Source organism: Struthio camelus, chromosome 1 (genome assembly GCF_040807025.1).
Source record: "Struthio camelus isolate bStrCam1 chromosome 1, bStrCam1.hap1, whole genome shotgun sequence".
NCBI classification, from domain to species: Eukaryota; Metazoa; Chordata; class Aves; order Struthioniformes; family Struthionidae; genus Struthio; species Struthio camelus.
The window spans coordinates 89,779,059-89,802,708 of NC_090942.1; the positions used below are offsets into that span (position 1 = coordinate 89,779,059).

The 23,650-nt window shown below is 41.7% G+C and overlaps 1 protein-coding gene across 1 annotated transcript in view; it reads left to right on the forward strand.

Moving 5' to 3' along the window:
* Window positions 1-224: 224 nt before the first annotated feature.
* EPHB6 (EPH receptor B6) overlaps window positions 225-23,650 on the forward strand; it is a 76,333-nt gene continuing 52,907 nt past the window's right edge. Inside the window, exons 1-2 of the mRNA XM_009678087.2 lie at window positions 225-995; window positions 17,038-17,253. Coding sequence (XP_009676382.1) covers window positions 17,160-17,253 — 94 coding nt within the window. The 5' untranslated portion in view covers window positions 225-995; window positions 17,038-17,159. The remainder of the gene's footprint in view (window positions 996-17,037; window positions 17,254-23,650) is intronic.

Genomic DNA, 23,650 nt, shown 5'->3' on the forward strand with positions numbered 1-23,650 from the left:
CACTGAAACTCCTTGCACGGTCCCGTCAGGTGAGGCAGCACGGGCACCCTGCCAGTGCTACAGCTACACCCTTGCGTGCCCATCGGATTCCCCACCAAAACCGCACCGCAGGAGCACTGGGGCCCAGTTCGGCCCGGCAGCTCGGACTCTGCGTGGAGGGAAGTCCCGTCGGGGGCTCCCCCGCGGGAAGACGTTGGGGTGGGAGCAGCGGGAGCGGCCGAGGCATGAATCGGCGGCGGAGAGGGCGTGGGACGGGGGCGGCTCGGCACCCGGCTCCGCCCCGCGAGCCGCTGCTGCTGCCGGGGCCGGGAGAGGGGCGCCGGGGTGACCCCAGTACCGGAGTGCCTCCCCCTCCCCCCGCCGAGTGCGGAGTCTTGCAGCCGCACACGCTGCCCCTGTTCTCTCGCATGCTGCGCTAGCCTAGGCCTCTGCACAGGTCGTGGGGGGAGCACAGCGAGGGGAGGAGGAGCGCGGCGAGGGAGAGGAGCCCGAAGAAAGGGAGAGCGGCGGATCCCAGTGAGCGGGGAGGGAGAGGCGAGGAGAGGAGGGGAGGGAAGAAAGGATCCCAAAGAAGGGACTGGAGAGGAGCTAAAGGATTAGGGCTGCTCGCACGCCTCAGCCTCTGCGAAAGCTGCCGCCAAAGGAGCGCGGGCGGCGAGCGGGAGCCGCAGCCCCGCAGCTGTGCCCAGCGCCCGGGGACAAAGCGGCAGCGAGCGCCGAGCGAGGGGGCCGGCGCGGGGCCCCCGACATGGCGTAGCTCACACGGCGAGCATGGTCTTTGTCCAACTTTTCTGATGCCGGGAGGCAGCGCGGCACGGCTCTAGCGGGAAGGGGTCCTGCCAAAGCTGAGCAACACCGGGAAGAGAAGGAGGTGCTGCTGGAGCAAAAGGTACTGCACCGTGAGCCCGGCCGAAGAGGTGTGAGGAGGAGAGCACATCGTCTGGGATATCCTCGGGGCTCTACCGCCCTAGAGGGGGGAAGAGAGAAGAAACCAGGTACTGCTTCTGAGCACAATTAAAACTCCTAACGTTGTGGGTGTGTTTGGTTTTTGTTTTTTTTTTTTTTTTTGTTCGTTTGTTTTCCTTTACCGATGTCTGTGCTGTTTTAAATCTGTGTTACTGGGGCTCGGAGTGTCCAGGGAGCCCCTCCCCAGCCCACCCCTCCTGTCACGCTGTGTATGAGCAATGAGAGAAGAGCTGTATGAAATCAGGTCATGGCTTGCTGCTCGTGGAAATTACTACCAGAAGCAGACACTGTTCACGCATGCATGGTTTGTTTGGTCTGCTCCTTTGCTTTTTTCCATCTCTCTCTGACTCCTTTAGGAGCAATAGTTAAACACTGCTTTTGCATTCCCTGAAATGAGGAGGCAGGGATAGATGTGCACTGTGGTGTATACTGTTCCCTGATCTTGGTGGAATGATAGCAGGACTGCTTTGTGGCCCTTTCTATGGGCAGGGTTGTTTAATGCTTTTGTGGGGAACAGAAGGCTGCATGAGTGTTTGTGGCAGAGAAAAAGCTATGCTAACCTGTTTTCAAGGAGGTAGTAAAAGTTACTACTACCAACGCTAAATAAATCTGTGAATGTGGGAGGGATTGCTGTTGCAATGGGTAGTTTTAGCTTTGCCTTTCATGGATCTACTGAGGTGATTTCACTTACTCTGAAGTCTCCGTTGCTAACATCGCACTGATTTAGTTGAGGAGAAAAGTAAATTTCACCTGCCTCCCGCATAAGTTCTAGGAATAAAAAGAGTAAAGATAGCGAGGCAAATCTCCCAAGGTCAATGCAGGATGATTCTCCAAATCATCTTTCGTTAGCGGTGATACAAAGTTATGCAGATCGATCAGGAAGGAGAGTGAGAGGGCAAATGGAAACAACAAAGTGGAGATGGGGGGAATGGAGTAGCTGCTACCAGTCACATCTGTTTCAGAGACAGATTTGCTGCCTCAGCTGGGTTGAACAAGGGAGGCTTCTTTCCTCCTTGTTCTTACATCGATCCTTACCAGAAGCATGGAAACTGGACATGGCTGCACGTGTGTTTAATCACAGCTGATCCACCTGCCCCTGAGCCACATTAATACAGGATTGTACTGACTATTTTCAGTTTTTTAGCTTTCTCTTTTCCCACTTTGAAATCATTCCAGTGCTGAGGTTCCTTTAGAAGCAGAGAGGAGGTAGTCTGCAATCTAATAATCCTTTTTGTTAGATGTTACCTGATCTCTGTCCTGGGGAGAGAGGGAGAAAAAAAAAAACTCTTTAAAGTTTAGTTCCTAAATTCCCAAAATCCCTTGTGCCACCTTAATTTTGCTAGGCTTTTGGCAAGCCTCAGACAACTGCAGGTGATTGCATCCTTTCCTCTATTGCCTTTTGCACATATGCACTCTTAGGCCTAAGTTAGACATATGCAGTTTTTAATTCTTTGTCATATATTAGTCTGCCTCTCTAGCCTCTAAACATTCTTTCATGCTGTCTTCTGAGTTCCTTCCTATTTGTTAACGTCTTCTTGCACTGAGCTACACAGAACTGTAGGTATGGCCATGTGTTTTGATACTAGGGCTTTTGATACTGGCTTTTTTCTGCTGGGCATCAGACCTGTGAATCAAGCAGAATTGTGACCTCTTTAGCTTGAGCACTAAAACCTTGCAGAGAAAAACTTGTATCTTGCTTTATTCTGAGGTGCTCAGCTCTTCCAAGCTGTTATCTGGCAAGAATAGCTTGGGTTTATAGAGACCGTTTTTGGAGGGGCGTGAGGGAGGGATGGCTCTTTTCATTTCTTTTGCCCAGGGCTGCTACTGTCCTCACCTTGTGTCTTTGACTTGCAGGCTGAATCGTGACATGCTTTTGGGGGGAAAAGCAGCTGGTGTCCCCAAGGAGGCAGCTCCTTACTCTCCAGCATGCCTTGCCCCTGCAGGCTACCAACATGTGTCTGACAAAGATACCTGTTCCCACAGTCTGCTGAGGATCATCATCTTCATGCCTGTACAGCTTTTTTAGGGACTTTCCTCTTTGTGCCCACGTGCAGATGTCTGCCCCTTCTTTGAGATACTGAATGTGCACAGAATCATGCAGAGCTCCTCGTGGTTTCTCTCCCCTTACCTTGTGTGTTTCCATCAACAGAGAGTCCTTCTGTGGCCAGTTTGTCCTTCAAATAGTCTTCCCTGGCTACCTGCATTGTTAGGAGATTTATGCATGCTTTTCCTCTGGCCTCATGAATGCTTCCCTCTGTAGGACTGCTCCCCCTAAAACCTCCTCTTCCTTGTTATGCATACATTATCCTTCTGCAGCCCCTATGGGGAAGCTTCTCTTAAAGTTCCTGCAAATGAGTGCAAAAGTACTATTATTGCACAGCTCAGGTTGCACAGCCTATTTTAATATCTCCTTTCTGTGGCCATATGGAGTCCTATGTGTATATTTACTGCACACGCAAAAAACAGAAGATGCAAGAAGCAGAAGTTGGTATGTATGGTGAAACTTGATCTTTATAACACATTTTTGCCACACAAACCAAAAAAGGATGATATTGTAGAAAAGTGTTTATTCAAAACTCTCCAGATTGGGTGCTCCGTCTCATAAACATAAGATCATTTTTTTCAGAAGACTGAAAGAGTATTTTCTATGAAGAGAAAAGCGGACTAAAGAGAAGCTTGAGGAGGAAATTGATGAGCCTTCCTCATCAATTTTGCCTTTATTTCCTCTCACTTTTATTTTTAAACCTACTTTAATATCATGCTACTCTTGTACCTTGCTGTTAAAAAAGAAAATCTATGTTTGATCAGGTGCCTTTATATCATCTTGCAGCAATACAGGTTAAGAACATGCTTTTTCTAATGAGTGACTCCACAAATTCAGCAGTTTTCCAGTTCTTGAAACCTTACCATTAAGTTTCTGCATGTCAAGCCTTGGGCCAGACATCTCTGTTCTCTCTGTATTTGCTCTCTTTGGCAACTGCGCAACCGTATGGACTTCAGTGGGTGTGTATAAGTCTAACTTATAGGGGGTTATAGTAAGTAGTTTTGTTGATGTTGCACAAGCAGAAAACTCTCTCTCTCTCTCTCGAGTGGTGCAAACTGTGCAATGCAAACAGACCCCAAAAGAAGGGGGAAAAGGTCCTTAATTACTTATGTCAGCCACTGTGCTCTGACTCATGAAGAGCAAATCTACTATTTTATGTGGTCACTCTTCTCGCATTTGATTGATACCAGAAGTTGTATGTTTAACAAAGAGAAGTGAACCCACGCTTTCTTCTCAGAAGCATGGATTGTGCTTTCAAGAAGTATTCCTCTGCCTCCAGGAATAGCACTTTATTTTGAGTGCACTATTAATACATGTGCTGTTATAAAGGCAATTACATTTTGTAAAGATACTGGTGCAGTATTTTTTTAGTGGAAAATGCTGTCTTGCCTCAAAAAAGTCAACATGGAGAAGGCTGATTTTCCTATCAGGGAGGTGCTACCTGAGGACTGTTCTAGAGACCACTTCTGAGAAAAGCAGCAGCTTTGGGATTCAACTTCCTCCAGTCATTGGTTTCAAATTTCTAGGCCTTCAGAGACCCTTGAACAGTCTGATGCTCAGGGCTTGCATATCAAGGAAATTTTTGATCAGACCATTCATGCATGCGCACACACATGCACACGTACAGACACACAGTTAAAGAGGAGAGTAAAAGCACTATCCTGGGAGTAGAGAAGATGCTGGGTAGACTGAGAACACACCACTGTCTGCAAACTGTGTTTGCAAACAAGTGTGCAAAACTAGCCTTACATATGAAGCATAGGTCCTTAAGGTTTTGGTTTGCTTTAGGATGTAAATTCTCACCTGCTCAGACCTGTATATGGAAACATACACCACTTCATTTCCAGACAATCTTTTTGTTTTTTGTTTTTTTTTCTTTTTTTCCTCTCCAAACTTGCCATGTAAAAGAATCCTCTGCTGATTCGGCAGTTTCTAAGTGCAATTTTTCTCTGTACCATGTCTCTGAAAAATATTTCATGTGTGTAAATCGTGTAATTACATGCTGTAACCTACAGAGTGAAGACTACTAACTCTTTCTTACTTATTTCTGTTTTAACAAACTTTTGATTTTGCAAAGTGAATTGTGGAGTACTGATGTTCCTCCAAGTTATTGCAAGGCTTTCAAAGCTCCCTAAATGACCTGATCTTCCTCCTGCTTACTACAAGCACCCCTGTGATACGAATCTGTTTGGCCCAGTTGACCACTTTAGAGGTGCTATGTGGGAAACAGAAGCCTGTTTGGGGCCCTTTGTGTTAGGCTTACCACAGGTTCCCCCTCAGATCCTAAGGATGTCCACAACTGGAAGCAGGGTTCCTTGGCGGAACTTATTTTCTTCCACACAATCCTGTAGGAAAGTATGGAGTTTCACAAGAGGGGGGTATTATCGCAAAGAGATTTCTGGACAGGTTTTAGTTTGGAAATCAAAGCTTTGGAAAGTTTATCAAAATTGAACTTCCAAATGTTAAGTTTCACTCACTGCTAGGATCAACTTGATCTCAGTAAGCAGGATCAGAAATACTTTCTGAACCAGGGAAGCTGTTTTAAATTACTCTTCCTTGGCTCTAAGCCAGAAAGAAGAATTGCGAAAGCACAGCCGGATTGTGCTGCTTGCCTGCAGTTGTCTCCCAAATTGTCCCTTCCCTTGCTAATGTCAGTACGCTTTGAGCTGGTGCCAGCAGCAGTGGGAATACAAACATATACTAGCATTTTCACTTTTCAGTGAGTTTGCTAATTCTATTTGGAGCATATGTTGTTCATAAAGGGGCCAGAATATCCACAGTTATCAGTGCCATCATTATAGTGTCAGGAATGGAACAGGTCTGCTGGGGAGTGTTCATTTAATTACTGGTGGAAACAGGATCTTGATGGCCTTTCTCTCTCCAGTACCTCTCTGAGCAGTCCTCTGTGTTAGAAATCAGCAGAGTTGCAGTACGGCACGTTGAGGATTTGAGAGTCAGAAGAAATTGTGCTGACCTGTGTATATATTAGCAGTTAGAGGCTTGAAAGAGGGAGTTTTCCATAATTTGCATTTGTCTTGGCGTTGTGTTCTGCAGGGACACAGAGGTGGAGTTAGATGCAGAAAATTAATTTGCTTTTGGTGTCTTAGTATAGCACCTTTTTGCTCAGGGCCGCAGGCTGTACACCAAAAGGGCATCTGGTGAAGAAATGTAATGGGAATGATGCATGACCTGTGCTCCTTGTTTCAGTCAAAAGTCCTCCTAATGCTAACTTGAAGCATCAGCTTGGCAATTGCATATTTCTCATGAATAATTTTATCTGTGTTGAATTAGAAGCAGCTCTGGATGGTCTCAGAGAGAACTGCAGGTTTCTGAAACTCAGGAAATCAAGTCATTGACTAAATACATCTAGAGAATGGCTTAATATATAATGGCTTAAATACTACTAGAGAATGGCTTAAAAAACTGTTTCCTAAATAGATTTTTTTGATTTTTATTTTGACTCTTGAATTAATTACCAAAAAAGAGAGGGAGGTAAGGAAAAGAAATTAATCTTGGAAAACAGAGTAAAAATGAAAAAAAATTATTCCTTTAAAAGAAAGAATTAAGCTAGAGTGAGTTTTCTGGTCTTTGCTAAAAATGGCATCTACTAGACATCTCTTAACTGAAAGGATCAGAATAGAAACACCGTTGCAGCTCTCGTGCTTCTCGTGACTGGCTTTGTATGCCAGTCCATAACATCTTTCTGACTAATAGTGTTATGAACAGCTATGGGGAGAGAAGCCACAGTAGGAAGAGGGAACTTGGCCTAAAACCTCAGAAAGTTCTTTTAAAATGAGTTTTTAAATTATTCTCTTTAAAAGGCTTTGCTTTCTTTCCCAGATCATAACAGGTCAGTCTAGTGTTTTCTGCTATTTTTTCTGTCATGCTTCTGAACTGTGGTATTGAAATCAGACGGTCCCTCTCTCTGTGGCACTAATGCAAATGCACCTGGAGTATTTGTATTTGACTATGTGGACTTCAGTGTCAGGAACAGTGATGAATTGGGAGCTCAGTGAAGAGCAACAGAAGTGAGTAGGAGACTACACAGGGAGTTTATGACGTGTTATTAAGAGAGCTGCAGGTATTAGCTTAATGATGACCAAAAAAACACTGGTCCAGAGTATCTGCAGCACCTGGGAGACTGACTACTTATGGGATCCTAGGCAGTCTGGTTAAAGTAATAGAACTGACTCAAATTGCTCAAAGCAGGTGACTTCATATTCAATATTGAGGAATGTTTTCTTCCAACAAGGGACTAAGGAGATTGTAGAAGGTAGCCAAGAGGAAGCGGTGGAAGCCCGGTTGCTTGTGTCATTTAAAAATATGATTAGCAAAGCTCTAAGGAATACCCGGAGAACAATTCTGCAGTTGACTGGGAACTGTAGGCCAGATGTCATCTAAATAAAGATGCCCTTCCTCCTCTTTAGTTCCTATTATTCCCAGCAAGTAGGGGGAGGGACTACCATCCTGACAGCAGATCTGTCTTGGATCTGCTTTGTAGCAATCCAAGACTGGTAACCAGGGAGAGGAAGCAGTGTATGTCACTTAGTTTTGAAGTTGGATGTGACTAACAAGAGCAGTGAATCCCAGCATCCACAGTGAAATATAAGTGAGCCTTTGAGATGCAGAGGAGGCAGGATGAGCTCTTGAGACTTATACCTTATTGCGTTCATCCCTGGCACTAAAAATAACATGAACATGCATCAAAAAGATGTTACAAGCCTGAAATACCTATTTTTACCTTAATCCACTTGTTTCTTCCCTCTTCATCTTAAGACTTGTCCTATTCTCCCTAACTATTAGTGACCCATAATGGTCTCATTCCCTAAGGGTGGAAAGAATGAGCTAGAAATGCAGGATGAAGGAGGAGTAGGAGGGAAGGACCTGAGAATGCACTTGGCTGCTCTGCAGGCTCTTCCAGCGGCAAGTTCAAATTTTTAGTGGGGCTCTCTAACCTTCCTCCCCTACGCATGGGCTCCCTATGATGCTTCACTCAGCTGAGCTACTTGTCACACCTAGTCGCTCCTTTTCAGGTCATCTCTCTTTTCTTAGCCATCTTGATCTCGCTTCTCTTCATCTAGCTGCCATTTCTGCCTCACTGCTCTCTCAACTGTCTCTTCTTAGACATGAGCCAATTTTGGGCAACCTGATCGTCTAAATTGAGGTGGGAGTCTGGTATGAGCCTTCAACCAGCATGAATCATTAATTTAACCCTTTAAATAAATATATAGATGTCATTGATGAAAGATAAATGAAAATAAGACAAAGTAACTTGTTTCTGAAGTTGAGTAGGACCCTCATATTCTCTGTACTTGCTGCTCAGTTCAATAATTTGAACAATGAGATCAAGGTACCATGTCGGAAAGAAACTGAAGATTTTGGACTTGGAGACTAGAGCTGGGGAGAGGATTCCTGGAGGAATCATCTATTTTCTCACAGTTTTCCCAGAATAAGTAGTTGATTTCACAATCTCTGGCTCAGCGTTCTTACTATGCCCTGAGGGATTGCTACAGAGGAGTTAGCTCACTGGTTGTTGCTGCACAACACCATACACCTCCTCCAAAAATGGTTGTAGATAGACTATAGTTAGTGCTGGTGTGCAGTTCTGTGGCTCATCACCATGCAGTGCAGAATTAAGCTGTAGGGCCTTAGTGCCTAATGGGAACGTGAGGCTCTTACTAATGGTAGAGCAGAGAGAATTCCCATCTTGGCAAGCAGTGGTCATGTAAGGATGCTAGCTGCACCATGGGACTTTTCTTTGAGTCATTTTCTCCCTCCCTTGGAGCTTCCTAGTTTTGTGTATATATTTCCACATCAAACACTCTAATTTACATGCCACAGCTAAAGCTTGTGTATTATGTAGCCTGTTGGTGCAGTCAGCAAAATTTAAGGGAATCAGTGAGACTGTTATGTCAAGATCAGGGTAACAGCAAGTCAATGAAGAGGTTATGCTTCGGTGCATTCTGTCTTACTGTTTCACAAAGAAGCGTTTTGTTTGCTTCTCTTAACATGAATAGAAACAGCAGTGATAAATAATGCTAATAATTATATAGTTTTAAAAATAAAACTAGCCTCTATCTGCAAATGCTTGCGGTCAGCACTTCGAGAACCAAGCCGTATGATAGCAAGACATAAAGCTTATTAACGTGCAAAAAGCAGGTTCTCTGGAAAGCCTAGAACTGGCTCCTTGGAGCCAGAAAGGTGAGCTCTTTAAGTTTATAAGACCAAGCCTTTCTGTAGTCAATTTTGAATTATCAGTTTCTCTGTTGGAATGAAAGGCAATTTCAAAATGCTGGGACTCACCCTGCAACAGGAACATTATCTTTTGGCCAGCTGCCAGTGCTACCACCAACTCCTAATGGACAGCCTACATTTGAATACTGTGAATATGAATAACACATACATACTGCTTATGCCAAATGCTCCTTCCTGTAAAACTCTTACAGAAGAGTAAAATATATATATACATATATATATATATATTTAAATGAGTATACTTTAATACAGCTTGTTATACAGAGAGAAGCTAATTTAACTTTCAGAAAAACACCTGGTTTCCCTTTCAGCCGTCTAGTGTGTTGTATGTTGTTGGAATCTTAAAATACATCCAAAAGTAAGGCTTACAAAAAATCCTTATTAAAGGGCTTTGCAAACTTTTGTCCACAGAGAGCAATTTAAGTAAAGAAAGATATTCTCAGATATTTTTCCCCTCTATTGTATTTTTAAGTGCTTGTACATAGACCTTGGTTCATATATTTCCAGACATGCTATGTAAGGCTATAGTCTTAATTTAAAAGGAGGAATTGTGGAATGTATTAATATAAAATATTCCCTTTTTTAGGCTTGTAAGCTTTCATAAACCAAATCTTACCTTTGTAAGCCCTCCTCCCTCTTCCGGCCCCTGGTTTCTTTTGCAGGTCCTTGATAGGGCTTTTAAGGCCCTTCTGCATCTCTGCACTTGATTTGACCATGCAGATTTGCAGATGATATCCCAGACATCTACAGCAGACCTCAAGGTTATTTGTCTGATTTGTGGCATTGCTTTTCTTGCCATTACAAATGCTCTGCTTGCCATCTTTTTCATTTTCCATCCATCAGCAATCAGAGTTTTGTAGATAATAAGACATTAATTTCAGGGACAAAAGAAACAAAATCAGCATCACTGGAGAGATCAGAACATGATTTCAGAGATTTGTACTCTTTACGTCAGACTCCTTTGTCTGAATATTGCTTGTGGAAAAGTTTTTTCTTTTCCTTTCTTAAAGCCAAGATAGTATGCAAGTTTTTTGTTGGTATTTTCAAGCTTGTTCATATTATAAATTGTAGGTGTCGTTACCATACAATTACTGTGAAAAATGTCAGTATTACTTACACTTAGTTCTTGCCAGCTGTACAAGAAAAGGAAATGTCAATTTTCAAAGAATTTTCACTACCACAGAATTCAACTTCTTTTTACCTGGAAGTTGATAATGGAATAATTAAGTCAGATCCCCTTAACATAAAGTTCTGTGCTGAGAATTTTGAAAATAAAACCTTTTACATGCTACCTGAGAAAGATTTAATGCTGTGTCCAAAAGGCTGTAAATTACCCATTTTTTCCTCTCGAGTCTCAGTGCCCTCCTTTTGCATGTATGCTTTGACCTGTGCCAAAGGTAAATCAGACTTTAAGCTGAAAATGTCATGTTTATTTCCACTTAGACAAAATTACATTTCAAGGGCCTGTGCACTGTTGTATTGAGAGAAGTTTCGTGAGAAACATTAGGGTGGAGTTGATTTTTAAGAGCCCAGTGGAGCCATAGCCAGTAGGTACAGCTGTTATCCACTATTTCCATCAAAGAAGATAAATGCAATGGGCAGCTGCTTGTTCTTGTCCTCCCTTTTCTTTGGACAGTCTCCTTTATTTCTTATGTGAAAATTCAAATGGAATCCATACACTTCCTGTTATATTATAGGACAATTTCTATCAGGCAGGTGATGGATGATGTACACAGCGGTGCATTTCTTCACATATTTTGCTCTATAACATGTTCAAAGGTCTGGGGCTGGGGTTTTATTGACAGATTTTAATATTAAAAATTTTGATATGATTACTGTTTTTTTTTTTGAAAAAATATGTGAGGCACTTATGAATCATGATTTAAAAAAACTATCTAGTAAGTAAAATCCTCTTGAGGTGGGAAGAGATTTTATTTAGGAGCTTCAAAATATATTTTATTGTATTTAATATGCATTTCATTCAAATACCTAATAAGCATGCAGAAGAAAGGATCTGCTTTTGAATCTTCAGCTAAAAAAGAAAAAACACATTATTTGCTTTGTTTATTGCAATAGTATCAAGAGATCGGTGTCTGTCTTAGGCATGGCAGAAACATTTTGGGAGGTGTCAAGAGTGTCTGAGAAACATAGGGCAGCAGTGAAGCAGTATTAGCTAGGAAGATGAGCTGGGGCCATGCTCCCAGCTGTGAGGCTTGTCTATCCAAGTGTACGTGTCTCAGCAGAGAAGAGGAATTTAAAGGAAAGCAGTGTGGTTAGCTAAGTGCTAAACTGGCCACCTCTCTATTTATAGGGTGGGTTGGAAGAAAACACAAAGGCTGAGAATTGTCCCACGTAGCTTTAGGCGACACCTATGGAGTCACCTGGAGGGGGGAGTTTAGCTGTCCAAAGCTTAAAAGTTCATTAAAATAAGCACCCGATAGCTAAACTTAAAGATATTATTTCTTGACAGTGCAATTCATGATAAATTTCCTCTAGTTTGTTTGATCATTTGTTACAGAAGATCTGTAAAGGAAAATGGTCCTATCTGTGTCTTTTGGGATTCTTTAAAGTTTATAACAACAATCCAAATGCTGGTTTTGAATGCTCTCTAAAGGACTAAATGATCAAACAAACACATTAACTCCATAATATTACAACAATGATCAGTGTAGGGGGAAAAAAAAGTATGTTGTTATCCCCCCATTGGCTTCCTGTTCAGAGTGCGGAAAGACAGAAATAGCAGTTACTGTCATTATGGTCTACAAATGGAAGCGTAAGAGCTAGGCAGTGTTGTATCTGCGCTCAAAGTGTTTCACAGGCATTGAATGACAGTTTTTCACAACAGTCTCACGAGCTGTATAGATAAGATTTATCCTAGTGAGACTAGTGGCCCAGAGCCACAAGGGCATTTCAGTGGCAAAAGAGCAGTTATAGTAGGAGAGAACTGGAGAAAAAATAAAAAAGGGCCCCTGACCTGATGTATGACATTAGCATGATTCCCTGTTTATCCTCATGATAAAATGATAAATGATGAAATATTAAATCTCTTTTTTTTTTCTATTCTGCCTAAATACGATGAATCAATGTGCAGCACAAATTAATTGGCATAGTAGCTTATTGACTGCCCTAGAGGATGTGCTCATTTATCTCTTTTAATGCTCTTCACTGACAGTAATATTAGGCTGTTAAGAGTCACGGTGCAAAACGTGGAAGAGAAGACAAGACTGTGCCAGTAAAGTCTTTTAAAGCATTTTCTGTACCCTGAAGAGTTTTTGAGTTACCTTTCTTTTGCATCTAGATGCTTTGTGTGAGAAAGAAACATGACAAATATGAAGGAGGTATGTTGGATCAGGCATAGCAGAGGGAGGCTATGATACCCCTGTAATGATTTCTACTGGGAACTAGTCATAGAGGGATCGCAGTTAACAATGAATGGAGAAGAAATACTGCTCCTATGGATGGAAATAGGGTGATTTTGAAAAGTTCTTGGGATAGTTTGGAAGAACAGGTGTAGTAAAGAGTTCAGCATTGCTAGGATTTCACTTTCTACTAGTTGATCAGTTTAAAATACATAAAAGTACTTCGTTACGGAGAGTCAGTGTTTGTTTGAAATCAGTTGCCATGGAAGTGTATGTAGAAAAGCATCAGCAAGTTCAAAAAAAATAAATTCATTGCTCAAGCAGCCCTAGTCTTGTATTTGTGGATGCTGGAGGAGTACTGGGTGAATATACCACAGAGAGTGGCCAGACTTGCAAGCTTTCCCCAAGTATCATCTCTTCCTGCCACTGCTGGGCATGGAAAACTGTGTTAGATGGACCCCTGTTCTGTGCAGGGCTTTTCTTATGTTCTGAAATTACTTTGCACAGGAGCAGGAGAACTGTTAACTCTGTTGGCTTCACAGCCAAAAATACAACTAGTGATCTTCCTTACCAGGCTGTCAGGAACTCTTTTTTAAGAATTGATGGTTTCTTCCGTGTGTTGCCAGCCGTATTGTTTCCATTTGCCTCCCTGTCTCCTGGGAATGAGATACTTTGATGAATCCTGGAGCTAGGACTTCTACAGAGGAATGCAGGATGATAACCCCTTAGGAGCATCCTCTGCAGTGGATCTGTCAGCTTTTAGGGAATGGAATAATGGAGCTGATCTTAGGTCTCTTATAGTGATAGGTGGCTATGGGACTGCCAGTTCTTCCTGCTGCCTCTGTTCTGTTCTGCTAATTTCATGGGGAAATAACAGAACTCGAAGAAATGGCCACATGCCATTCCTGGGGAGGAGTCACCTGTCAGACCCTCATCTTTTCTCCGAGAGACTTGTGCAGTGCCCGAACAATTTTTGCTCTTTTTTTCATCCTAAAGGCATACCTAAATTCCTCCTACAGAACCCAGATAGGTGCATGGTTCAGGTCAGGGTTTGACAGCTATTGGTGTTGTCAGGTTCTGCAGGGGGTGTCCGTCAGAGATGAATAGGAGCAGTGTGGATTGCTTTTGGAGCTGTGGCCTCAGGTTGTCTGCATACTAGATTAGAATGTGCTGCAGCAAAGGCCTATCTAAATATTTCTGGGTGCAATCAAAAGGATTAGAAAGTGAAATGTTTTCTTTAAAGCTTAGTTTCAACAGAACCTGGGGCCAGCAGAGAAATAATAGAGTATTTCAAGCTATCGCTATCGCTGTTCTTGATCAGTCTCAAGAGTCCAAAGCAAACCTAGAGGACTAAAAGCAGTCAGTTCTGAGGAAATCCCTCTCAGATTTATCACGTGCCATGCTTTCCAGATGCTGTGTGGTTTTCAGCACTTCTAAAGTGTTGGAGATTCTTCCATTAGCCAAGGATGCTAGTGGAATTCCACATGCCCAGAGATGATTTTGAATCACTTATGGACGGGTTAACATAAGGAAGACTGACAGCTGGTACATGACTGGCAAATTCTATGTGATTGGAAAGGAGAGGAAGAGAATGAGACTTAAGGAATTTTGTTGAGGGATTGTGTCCACGGAAGGTATATTACTTCCTGGTTGGATTTGGAGGAGAAGAGAGGATAGGTGGATTCTGAGATGAGGAGAAGGGAGGATAGATAGATTCTGAGGTGAGGAGAAGTAATCTATCTAAAAGCAATCTTGGAAGAAATAACAAGCTGAGAAGGCCACAGAAAGGTGCCTGTCTGGGCAAGAGAGGAGGGCAATTTACAATTTAGAATGGATTGAGATTTCTGTTTAAGTAGTCTGTGGGGAAGGAGCAATAGGGGAACCAAGCAATGAAAGATGAGTGACTCTGAGTGTAGTCAACTCCTGCACACATCAAGTACTGGGGGGGAAAGCAGGGCAGTGGTTAGCAATTCAGGGGCCTGGCTCTCTTTAGTTCAGAGAGGCTAATGTTTCCCTCCTGCTCTCCCCTAAATGCTTCCATAATATTCTCTTCTACCCTTCAGGGCAAGCACAGTTTGGACAGCATCCAAACTGACAGATATTTACCTTTCAAACTGCTAAAACAGACCCCATTTTTTTGATTCAACACAATTTATTTAAGGAAGAAAATAGTTTTCCAGGCTAATCCAGACCATGGGTCTGTGCTGCCACATGAAGTGCAGTGCAACTTCACTGGGAGACAGGACCTGGCAGGGTAAACCGGACAGACATTTTAAGAGGGATGTGTGGGTAGAGAGGGAAGGAGAACAGCTGATTTCCTAAGGGCCAGAAATGATTTTGTGGATACTTCTTGGTAATAGGGTTTTATAATTTTATCTATCTTGTAATAGCAATCTGACTTCCTATTACCTAGCAATTTGAAGACTTAGACTGAGATCCAGCAGCTAGAGCATACCTGGGTTCTGTTCCGCGCTCTTCCACTGGTATGTTATGTGTCAAAGTCACTGAATTGTGGATTGTTTTCAAACCTTACATAAGTGAGTGAAGTCCCATTGACTGAAATGGAATTTTTCTTCTGTTGATTTGGCCTCTATTTCTGCATTTACTGGCCTTCAAAATGAATGTTTAAAAGTGCTCACCTCTCAGGATTTGGCTAGCCTAAAAATGGGCTTTTAGCTCATAGTATTAAAGATCAGGTGGGAGCACAGATGCTGAATATTTACATCCCTGTATAGAATGTTCATGTAGACATTAGCCAGTGTAAGCTCAAGTGGTTCAAGGAGTAAGTCTTCTGCCCTTTTCCTGGAGGACACTGTTCTATGCTCTGATAATTCTCCCTGTAAGGAAGGATTTTCTGATCATTCAACCTGAAATGTTATCCTTTTCATAGTTTCATTTTGTGGTGTTTCATTTATTATGTGGTGCTTACACCCTTCCTAAACTAGAACGCAGTGTTACCTCCAATTCTCTCATTTAATCTTTGTTTTTCTTTAGTCATACGTAACTGATTTTCTGTCTCCTCATAAATCATTTCCCTGAATCAAATTTGTTGCTTCTTCCTGAGATCCCTTATGATCCCTCCCTGAGTTCCTTATGATTTTCTGATATTTGGGGTGCCCATGGTTCATCTGTACTTGGTATTCTAGGTCTTCTTTAGGGGCAGTGGAGGAGAGACAGCAAGGCCTATCCCACTCTCTCCAGTAATTTATCCCTCTCTTCAGTAACATAAATCAAATTCTACTCCATTGCCTTTTCTCCTGCTCCCCAGAGAGCTTTCTTTTCTGCTTTTTCAAACTTACCTGAACTCCCGTGTGCTGAGTTTTCAGATAATTGCAGTGAAGCTCCTCCTTCTAATTACAACTCTTCCCTCCCCTACGTCGGCTGAGTTATTAAGTGATTTTTTCTTGATCTTGCCTGAGACGTTTGTCTTTCTCCTTAGCTACACCTGACTGTTATCCCTGAAGTGTTTATAATGCACAAAGAGCACCTAAAGAAACAAAACATACTGTTTTTCACATAACCTACATACTACCATAATATTTCTCTGACAGGCTGGGGACTGGGTAGATGGGCCCAAAAATACCTTGCTTAGCAAAAGTATTGTGCTGGGTTGATCCAGTTCAGTGCTGGATTAGGCTCCCTGCTCCTCTAGAGACTGTGAAGCCAGGCTTTGAAGTCAGGTTCTTAACAGTGTTTTGCTGTTGTTGGGTTTTGTTGTTGTTTTTTTAGTTTTTTACTTAAGATAATAAATTCGGGCTTAAGTTCTTTTCCTGGCTATAAAACAGACTTCCTTGAAAAATGCTCATCTATAATTTGTTTCCTCATCTGTAAGCATATTTATGGAAATAATGCTGTCCAGCTTTGAAAGTGTCGTATGGCCAGTTGTTTGTAGGGACGAACACCTACATCTGAAATGCAGTTACTTCTAGGGTGAAGTATGTTAGCAGTAAAGATATGTATTACCATAAATGGCAAGAGCTCTCCTGTCATGGATACTGCGCTGAAGAGTCCTGAACAGGTAAAGTGCAATTATGAGAGACAGAATTTGGAAAACCTGCAAGGGATTTGGAATGGAGACCTTCCAAGGGACTTTGCCAAAGCTGCAAAGGGTCAGGACTTAAGCCATTCAATAAGAACGCAGCTTATACTGTGAGTTAGATTAACATTGACCTGGGGAACCCCACTGCCACTAATGCCGTGAATGTCTCTGTTTGCTGGCAGCGTACAAAACAACTGAGACCGAAGGCTGGGGTGGGAGCATGTATGAAAGCACTAATACGATTCATACTGGGTCTGTGCAACTCTCTCTTCACCTGTAGCTCAGAAGTTGTATGAGGCGGTTGTATAAAAACAGCCAATTCTATATTATTGTGACCTGATTTCTGTTTCCACCTTCTGTCTTTTCTTAACCAGCGCTTCTGTGTGAAGACCTCTGTGCTTTAACTTGAGAAGGGATTGAAACACCCCAAGCAGCCTCTGAAGGAAGTGGGCTGTGATTTTTTTTTTGGAGATGGTGGAATCCACAGATAATCTTCATGGATTCTAATGTTGCCATCAGTGCAAGAAGAGTGGCGGGAATGGGTTGGCTGTGGATGGTCTGCTTCTTTCATCTAGTCACCTCCCTGGAAGGTAAGAGTAGATTTTTTATAATGTATCAACTTTCCAAACATCTTCTGCGGAGAAAAAGACGCATTCTCTAGTGTTTTTATCCTAGCCAGATGGGCTTTAAGTTAAACATCTTTCTATTTGATGGTTGCTCACTGTCTCATGAGATATGAAAGATATTAGTGTTGTTTCTAGTGGGACAAACAACCCCTTATATGAAGAACTTGTCCCATTAATGAGCATTTATACTAGTTATTTCAGAAGTGAGACAGTTTTGGAGAATAAACTCTTTGCTTCTGGCAATTAGGTGCTTCTTTATGCTTTGCATGTGTCCATTACTTGCGTTCCTGTTCTTGTACCATGTTTGTTTTGTGAAACAATTTCTGAAGGTTTATGCTGTTCTACATGGCAGCATCCAGTGGGCAGAAATAGGGAATTTTTGCATCTGCCATCTGAACCACTTGCCCCATATAATAGATATGAAGAGAATGCTTTGCGTGAACTAGAAGAGACAGTTTGTGATGAGCTAGCAGAGGAGAGGAGGGAGAGAATAGTGAAGACAGAGCAGAGAAAAGATAGGCTGGGAAGAAGAGAGGCCAAGAAAAGGGGAGAAGGGAGAACAGGTGGTAGGAGGGAAGGCAATAAATGCAGGAGCAGTAAGAGGGGCAGTATGGGAGAGAATTAGAGGATGGTAGAGATATTGTAAACAACCCTCTTGTTTGTTCCAAGAAATATCCTTGCAGCCACATGTGCTCACTGAACTGTACTGCTTTGTGATGAATGTTCATCTCTCCTTTTTAGAGGCTTTCATGTATGAAAGGAGGAAGGGAGAGGAACCCGAGGGAATCAGGGAAGGAAAGACCTGGAGGGAGGGAAAGGAGAGCAGGGGGAGTGGGGAGATCTGGAGAGAAAGAGGATAGAGATTGGGAAGAAAAAATGTCTTTTTTTTTCAGTAATTGAGAGGCAAGACTGTGGTTAAAACATTCCTTGCCTTAATAGGAAGGGAATAGAGTGGAGGGAGCTTGGAGAGAAGATAATCGATTGAAGGAGATTTATTATGTGTTTATTATGTGTTTCTTCTGAAATGGTAATAAAAGCCTCAAGAAGGGGAAGGAAGTGTATCTTTGCACTGAGATCCAGGGCTGTGTCACCAGACCTTGCCATTCATGATTTATCATGGAGCAAGAGGTTTCTTGTGGCGTCTTCAGGCCATAGGCTTCATGGGCTCATGAAAACTGCTGAAAGTGGATACCGTTGTAGCCCCTTGGCTTAACAGGGGACAAGCAAGTGTTATATATATATATTTTTTAATTTCTACCTTGTAGTTCGTGTCATTTCTGTGGGAGTATAGCATATAAGATTGTAATTGAAATCCTTAAATCTCTGCAGCTCTATTTATTGCAGAATTTTAAATGGTTTTTCAAAATACTACAGGTGTTTTTATGCCTTAGTGCAACTGATGGAGAAACTAAGATACAGAAGGGAGGGAAAACGCCTATGCACTCCAACTATAAAATAACTCATTTCTGTAGAAACTGTCATTTTCAGAATTCAGTGATCACTCCTTCAAGTTTGTAATGATGAAAGAATTTGGAGAACGCTGCATGATACAGCTTCACAGATCACATGCTTGAGTTGCTTGGATTAGAATGGGAAAGTGAAATTCTGCCTAGAAATCAAAAGGTACAAGTGCCTGTGAGCTACTGAATTGTGTTGGGGGGTCACATCTTTGCACTGTGACAGCACTGCGTGGTCTTAAGATAGCACTCCAAATCTAATTTGCATTTCAGAGATATTTGTCTTTGTTGTGGTCAGCAGGCAATGAAAAATTCTGCATTAGAAGGAAAGGAAGTCTGCTGATAATGCTGTGAAGAGCTTAGCTTTGCTGCAGACTTCCCCATAAGGGAACAAATAGGCCAATGGCCATTTTGTTGATTCATGATTCTGTATAATAGAAGTGTGAAACTTCAGATTTGGATTTAAGTTGAAAAATATAAGGAATATCAAGTTTGATCTTTGTTTTCTGGGAGGTTTCTTAGAAATCTTAGATGGTGCCTATAATATTTCTCACCTCTGAAGAGGATTGACACAGTGGGAAAAACCAGTCCAGATAATTTTTCTTGCAAGTGTTTCTCAGGCATTAGAATTTGATTTGGACGGTCTGAATGTATATCACTTTTTCTCTCAAACTGAAGGGTTTTTTTTAATTTTCCAGCAGTGGAAAAACAATACTGATAAAACCTTCATGTAAATGGTTAAGAAATGAAAGCAGATGCATTGTGGAGGGGGGAATAGCCAAAATCTGCAAAACATATTTCTATACATTATAAAGACAGAAAAATACTTCCTATGCAGAACACTTTCCAGGTGGGGTGAGGGCAGGACGTAGTGGGAGTTTAAACCTCTTCATGACTCAGAAGTAAAGAAGTTCTTGTAGGCAGTTTAAAATGAACCCTGGGGTTTGGGGGGGAGGGCAGTTATGCATAAAAAAGAATCCTTAGGCTGAAATAATTTGATACAGATCTAGTATTTGCATGTACTGATTTCACTAGGAATGAGCACGTCATCCAAAATTTTCCAGGTACGATTTTTAGACTAGAGAAAAACTTGCATGGGAAGAATGAAGTAAAACTTTTGGAAACAGAAAACATTTGTAACCTTGTTATTTTGACTTATATAAAAGGAAGCAATATTGCACAGCACTTCTCACTAAAACTATATTGCCCAAGTTTATGACTTTGTTCAAGAGTTCTTAAGGTTTTAGTTTGGGGGGTATTATTTTTGAGCTACATACTAGGTAAAAAGATACATTTTCCTGTTTTTGAAAAACATGGAAAGGCACAGAATTTTAATTTCTGTAAGGAGCTAAATTTGCATGTTATTACTGTTTACAGTTTAGCATTAAAGATTTTTGCTAAGTTAACTTTACTCAGTGTAAAAGGTAGGGAAGCATAGAATTTAAGAAAGTCTGAAGGGCTACAGGCAAAATAGCTGAAAGCAAGTCGTAACTTGCTAACGAAATACCTCTTACTAAGGCACAGTGTTGAATTTTCCTGTGGAATATTAGTTTTGGTTTGACTGAGTTATAAATGTTTACAGTTGCAGACACAAGCTGAGTTCATTTTGCTGAGCTTGTTAAATATATGCCAAAGTAATGATGTGTTCTGCATGTCTAAGTGACTACAGTTGTTTTACAGCAAACTGTCTAACCTGCAGAATGGCTGGACAGCCTTTTAAAGAGTCTTCTGGAAGTTCAAGATGTAGCGAAAAAGATATTTCTGCTGCTTCAGTAGCACCTTTTCCTAGTAAAATTCCCCCTTGGCAAAGGGGAACATGCACAGGAAAGATTGTGAGGTCAGGCAGTTTTATTTTAATTTTTCCCCTTCCTCTTCTATTAACTAGTTGATCATCTTGGATGATTGAAAATAATTTATTGATTGCTGGAATTGGCTTGGCACTGAAGTGGAGGAAAACCTGTATATTTTTTTCTTGAAGGTAATCTTCAGAGTCAAATGTGCCATTGCCTTTTGTTTTGTTATATGCAAATAAAGTTGGAAATGGATATTACTTCTCTTCAAAGGGAAAAAAAAATTTTACTTCTCTTGCTTGTGATTCACATGAGTTATTAAAATCCTAGCAGAGCTTTTCTGTTATGTTCTGCCCGCTTCTTTCCTGACACCACTCTACATGCCAAAATCTTTGCCACATGCTTGGGAAGAGGAAACTCCAGGAGTAGACAGATGGGAGATGGATGAGACTGGGCTGGATAGACTGCTTGTTTGGAAGGGGAGGAGCATCCAGGTTATCCCAAATGTCTGTCTCAGCAACTGCAAATAGATTACTGTAGTAATCTGTAGTTCCTGTGCTAGCACATCCTTGTTCCCAGGTATATGTCATAGCTCAATAATGAAACTGCTCAAGAGTTGCAGGATAGCTCTCACTGCTTGGAGGACAATAGAAGGCTAGTCAGGATGCTACTAAAATTGTTTATATTCAAAGCCAGGGAAAAGGAAGAGCTTTTCAGTTAAGTTTTGCATTCTTATAATAAGCAATAGCTGGGACTATGTGTTTCAGTAGAACTGTGGCAGACCCAAACTGACCTTTTTGATGTTTATAAAGCAAAAAATAAGCAGAAAAACATAAATAAACTTTAAAAATCACATCGTGCTGTCATCAGAAGCAACCAGTTTGATAGCAGTGGAATTATGCAGAAGGGTAAATTCTAGTGGTTGTTTGCACAATGAAGCCCTTAAGCAGGGAAAGAAAATATATTGTATTTCCAGAAAAGTTGTATGTCATTTGATTAGGTTATATATGCAAAGCTGAAACTAAGCATTTAATATCAACTTTTGTTATTCCGTGATTTCTCCTGCCTTAATTTAGCATTTCCTGAAGGATATAAAAGAATTAAGGCAGCACTTAAATCCTCTCAGTTTCCTAAGAACTTTAACAAGGGAGTAGGGAAGGCAAAGAGAGAAATGGATAGTAATTCACCAAGCTTAAAAGCTCTGCTACATTGCAAATAACTGTACCATTCCGTATCTTCAACCGGTTGGCTGACATTACTGTCTTTGACAGATGGTACATAACTCCTGATTGGGGTGTGAAAATTTCTCCATGCCGATGACAACTTTGATGTTCTGATAGTGTCAGCATTTTTCTCTGACATAGCAAGTAGTTAGAAACTATCATGGAACTCGCTAAATACATGTCCCATTGACTCCAGTTTGCTTTCTTGTTAACTGCATGCGAGTACAGAACTGATGAAGGAACATGCGTTACAGGAATGACTTAGCAATATTCTGCAGAAGATTTATCCTAGAAAAAATTCAGATTCATTTATCTCAAGTGGGTTGGGTTTGTATATGTGCTGTTACATAAGGAGGTATATTTTATAACTCAAGCTTGTTTGGTCATGTTAGATCATAGCTAAACTATAAAAAGATGTTTTTGTTACATAATTAAACAGCAATCTTTATATAGAGTAAGTAGGAACAAGTAGGGATTTTGAACTATACACAGCTAGTTTGGCTTGTTTTTTACTTGTTTAGTTCACTCATTCTTGAAAAATGAAATACTTGTTACAACTGCCTATGTCACTGCCATTGATATATTTATTTATTTCACCATGTTGCTGTTTAGTTTTGTAAGAAGTCTAGTATGTTTAAGGCTTCCCAAAGGTTTCTCTGTATTCTATTACAAGTGACAGCCCAAGTATATATAATTATATTTGTAAGGTTATGTGATAAAAGGCTTGTCTCAGCACACCCAAAGGAGCACCCAGAGGACCAATGATAGGTGTGGGAACCTGAATAACCAAATCATAGAAATGAGTGCCCTGACCTAGATTCTCCCAGGGCTACCACAGGAGAGTGATCGGCCTCATTTTTGGGGGATGAAATCCATAAAGATGAGTCAATGGGAAATGCTCTCTGGAGCACCTTTCAGACTGAGGGCGGTTACTACCCACAGGGTTACAGAACTTCTTATGGGATTCAAGGAAGAGCATTTGGCTGGCTGTTGTACAAAACTTACTATGGGTTGTTTAGGGGACAAACCATAGGCAGGGAGAGGAAGGGGTCAAGGTGGTTTGGGGAGGAACAAGGGTAGGAAAATAGAGGGATAAGGGGATAAAAGGAGCCAGTTGCTTGTAAACAGCTTGCTGATCAGTATGCTTGTCTTACAGTGCCCTATGCTTGATCGGCATAGTCTGTCCTGTCTTATTAAACTCAATTTTGTAGCCATTTTCCAGCCTTCTGCATGAGGGGGCTCTGTATTATGTGTGTGCATGGAAGTCTAAGTGCCAGCCACTGGAGCTGGACCACAAGTCATAGGGGCTCATGTGTCTACGGTGCAAGCAACTGGAGCAAGTGAGAGTACATATGTCAGTGTGTGATTGCTAGAAAGTATTGAGTCAGACTAAATTGGTGAGCAGGCTAAGTGCCTTAGGAAGCTAGGTAGAGACCAGAGTGTCTGTGAGCTGGCTGTTGGAGGGCCCAGGAGGTTCAAGCCAGCTACTAGGGACACTGAGTGTTCTGGGGGTCAGCTGAGAGACCTGTTTGTATGCATATGTCTCTGTTATTGAGCCAGTTGGAAGAGTCAGCTACTGAGGGGGACAGGAAGTCAAGGCGAACTCCTTGGTAGACTCCAAGGTCTGGCAGTTGATAGAGACACCCATTTGTATAAGTGTATCTCTCTGCAACTGGCAGCAAGACAATCCAAGGTCCAGCTAGGGGGTAGGCTGAGAGTCTAAGGCCGGTTACTGGAGAGATCCACATTGTATATGAATGCATATGTATCTCCTACTAACAGACCTTCATCCTGATCAGCCAGAGAGGGAAACGTGATGAGGCCATTGTTGCTCTTTGTGTTTGCATGACTGGTGAGTGTTTCTGTCTGTGTCGGTCTGTGTGGCTGACTC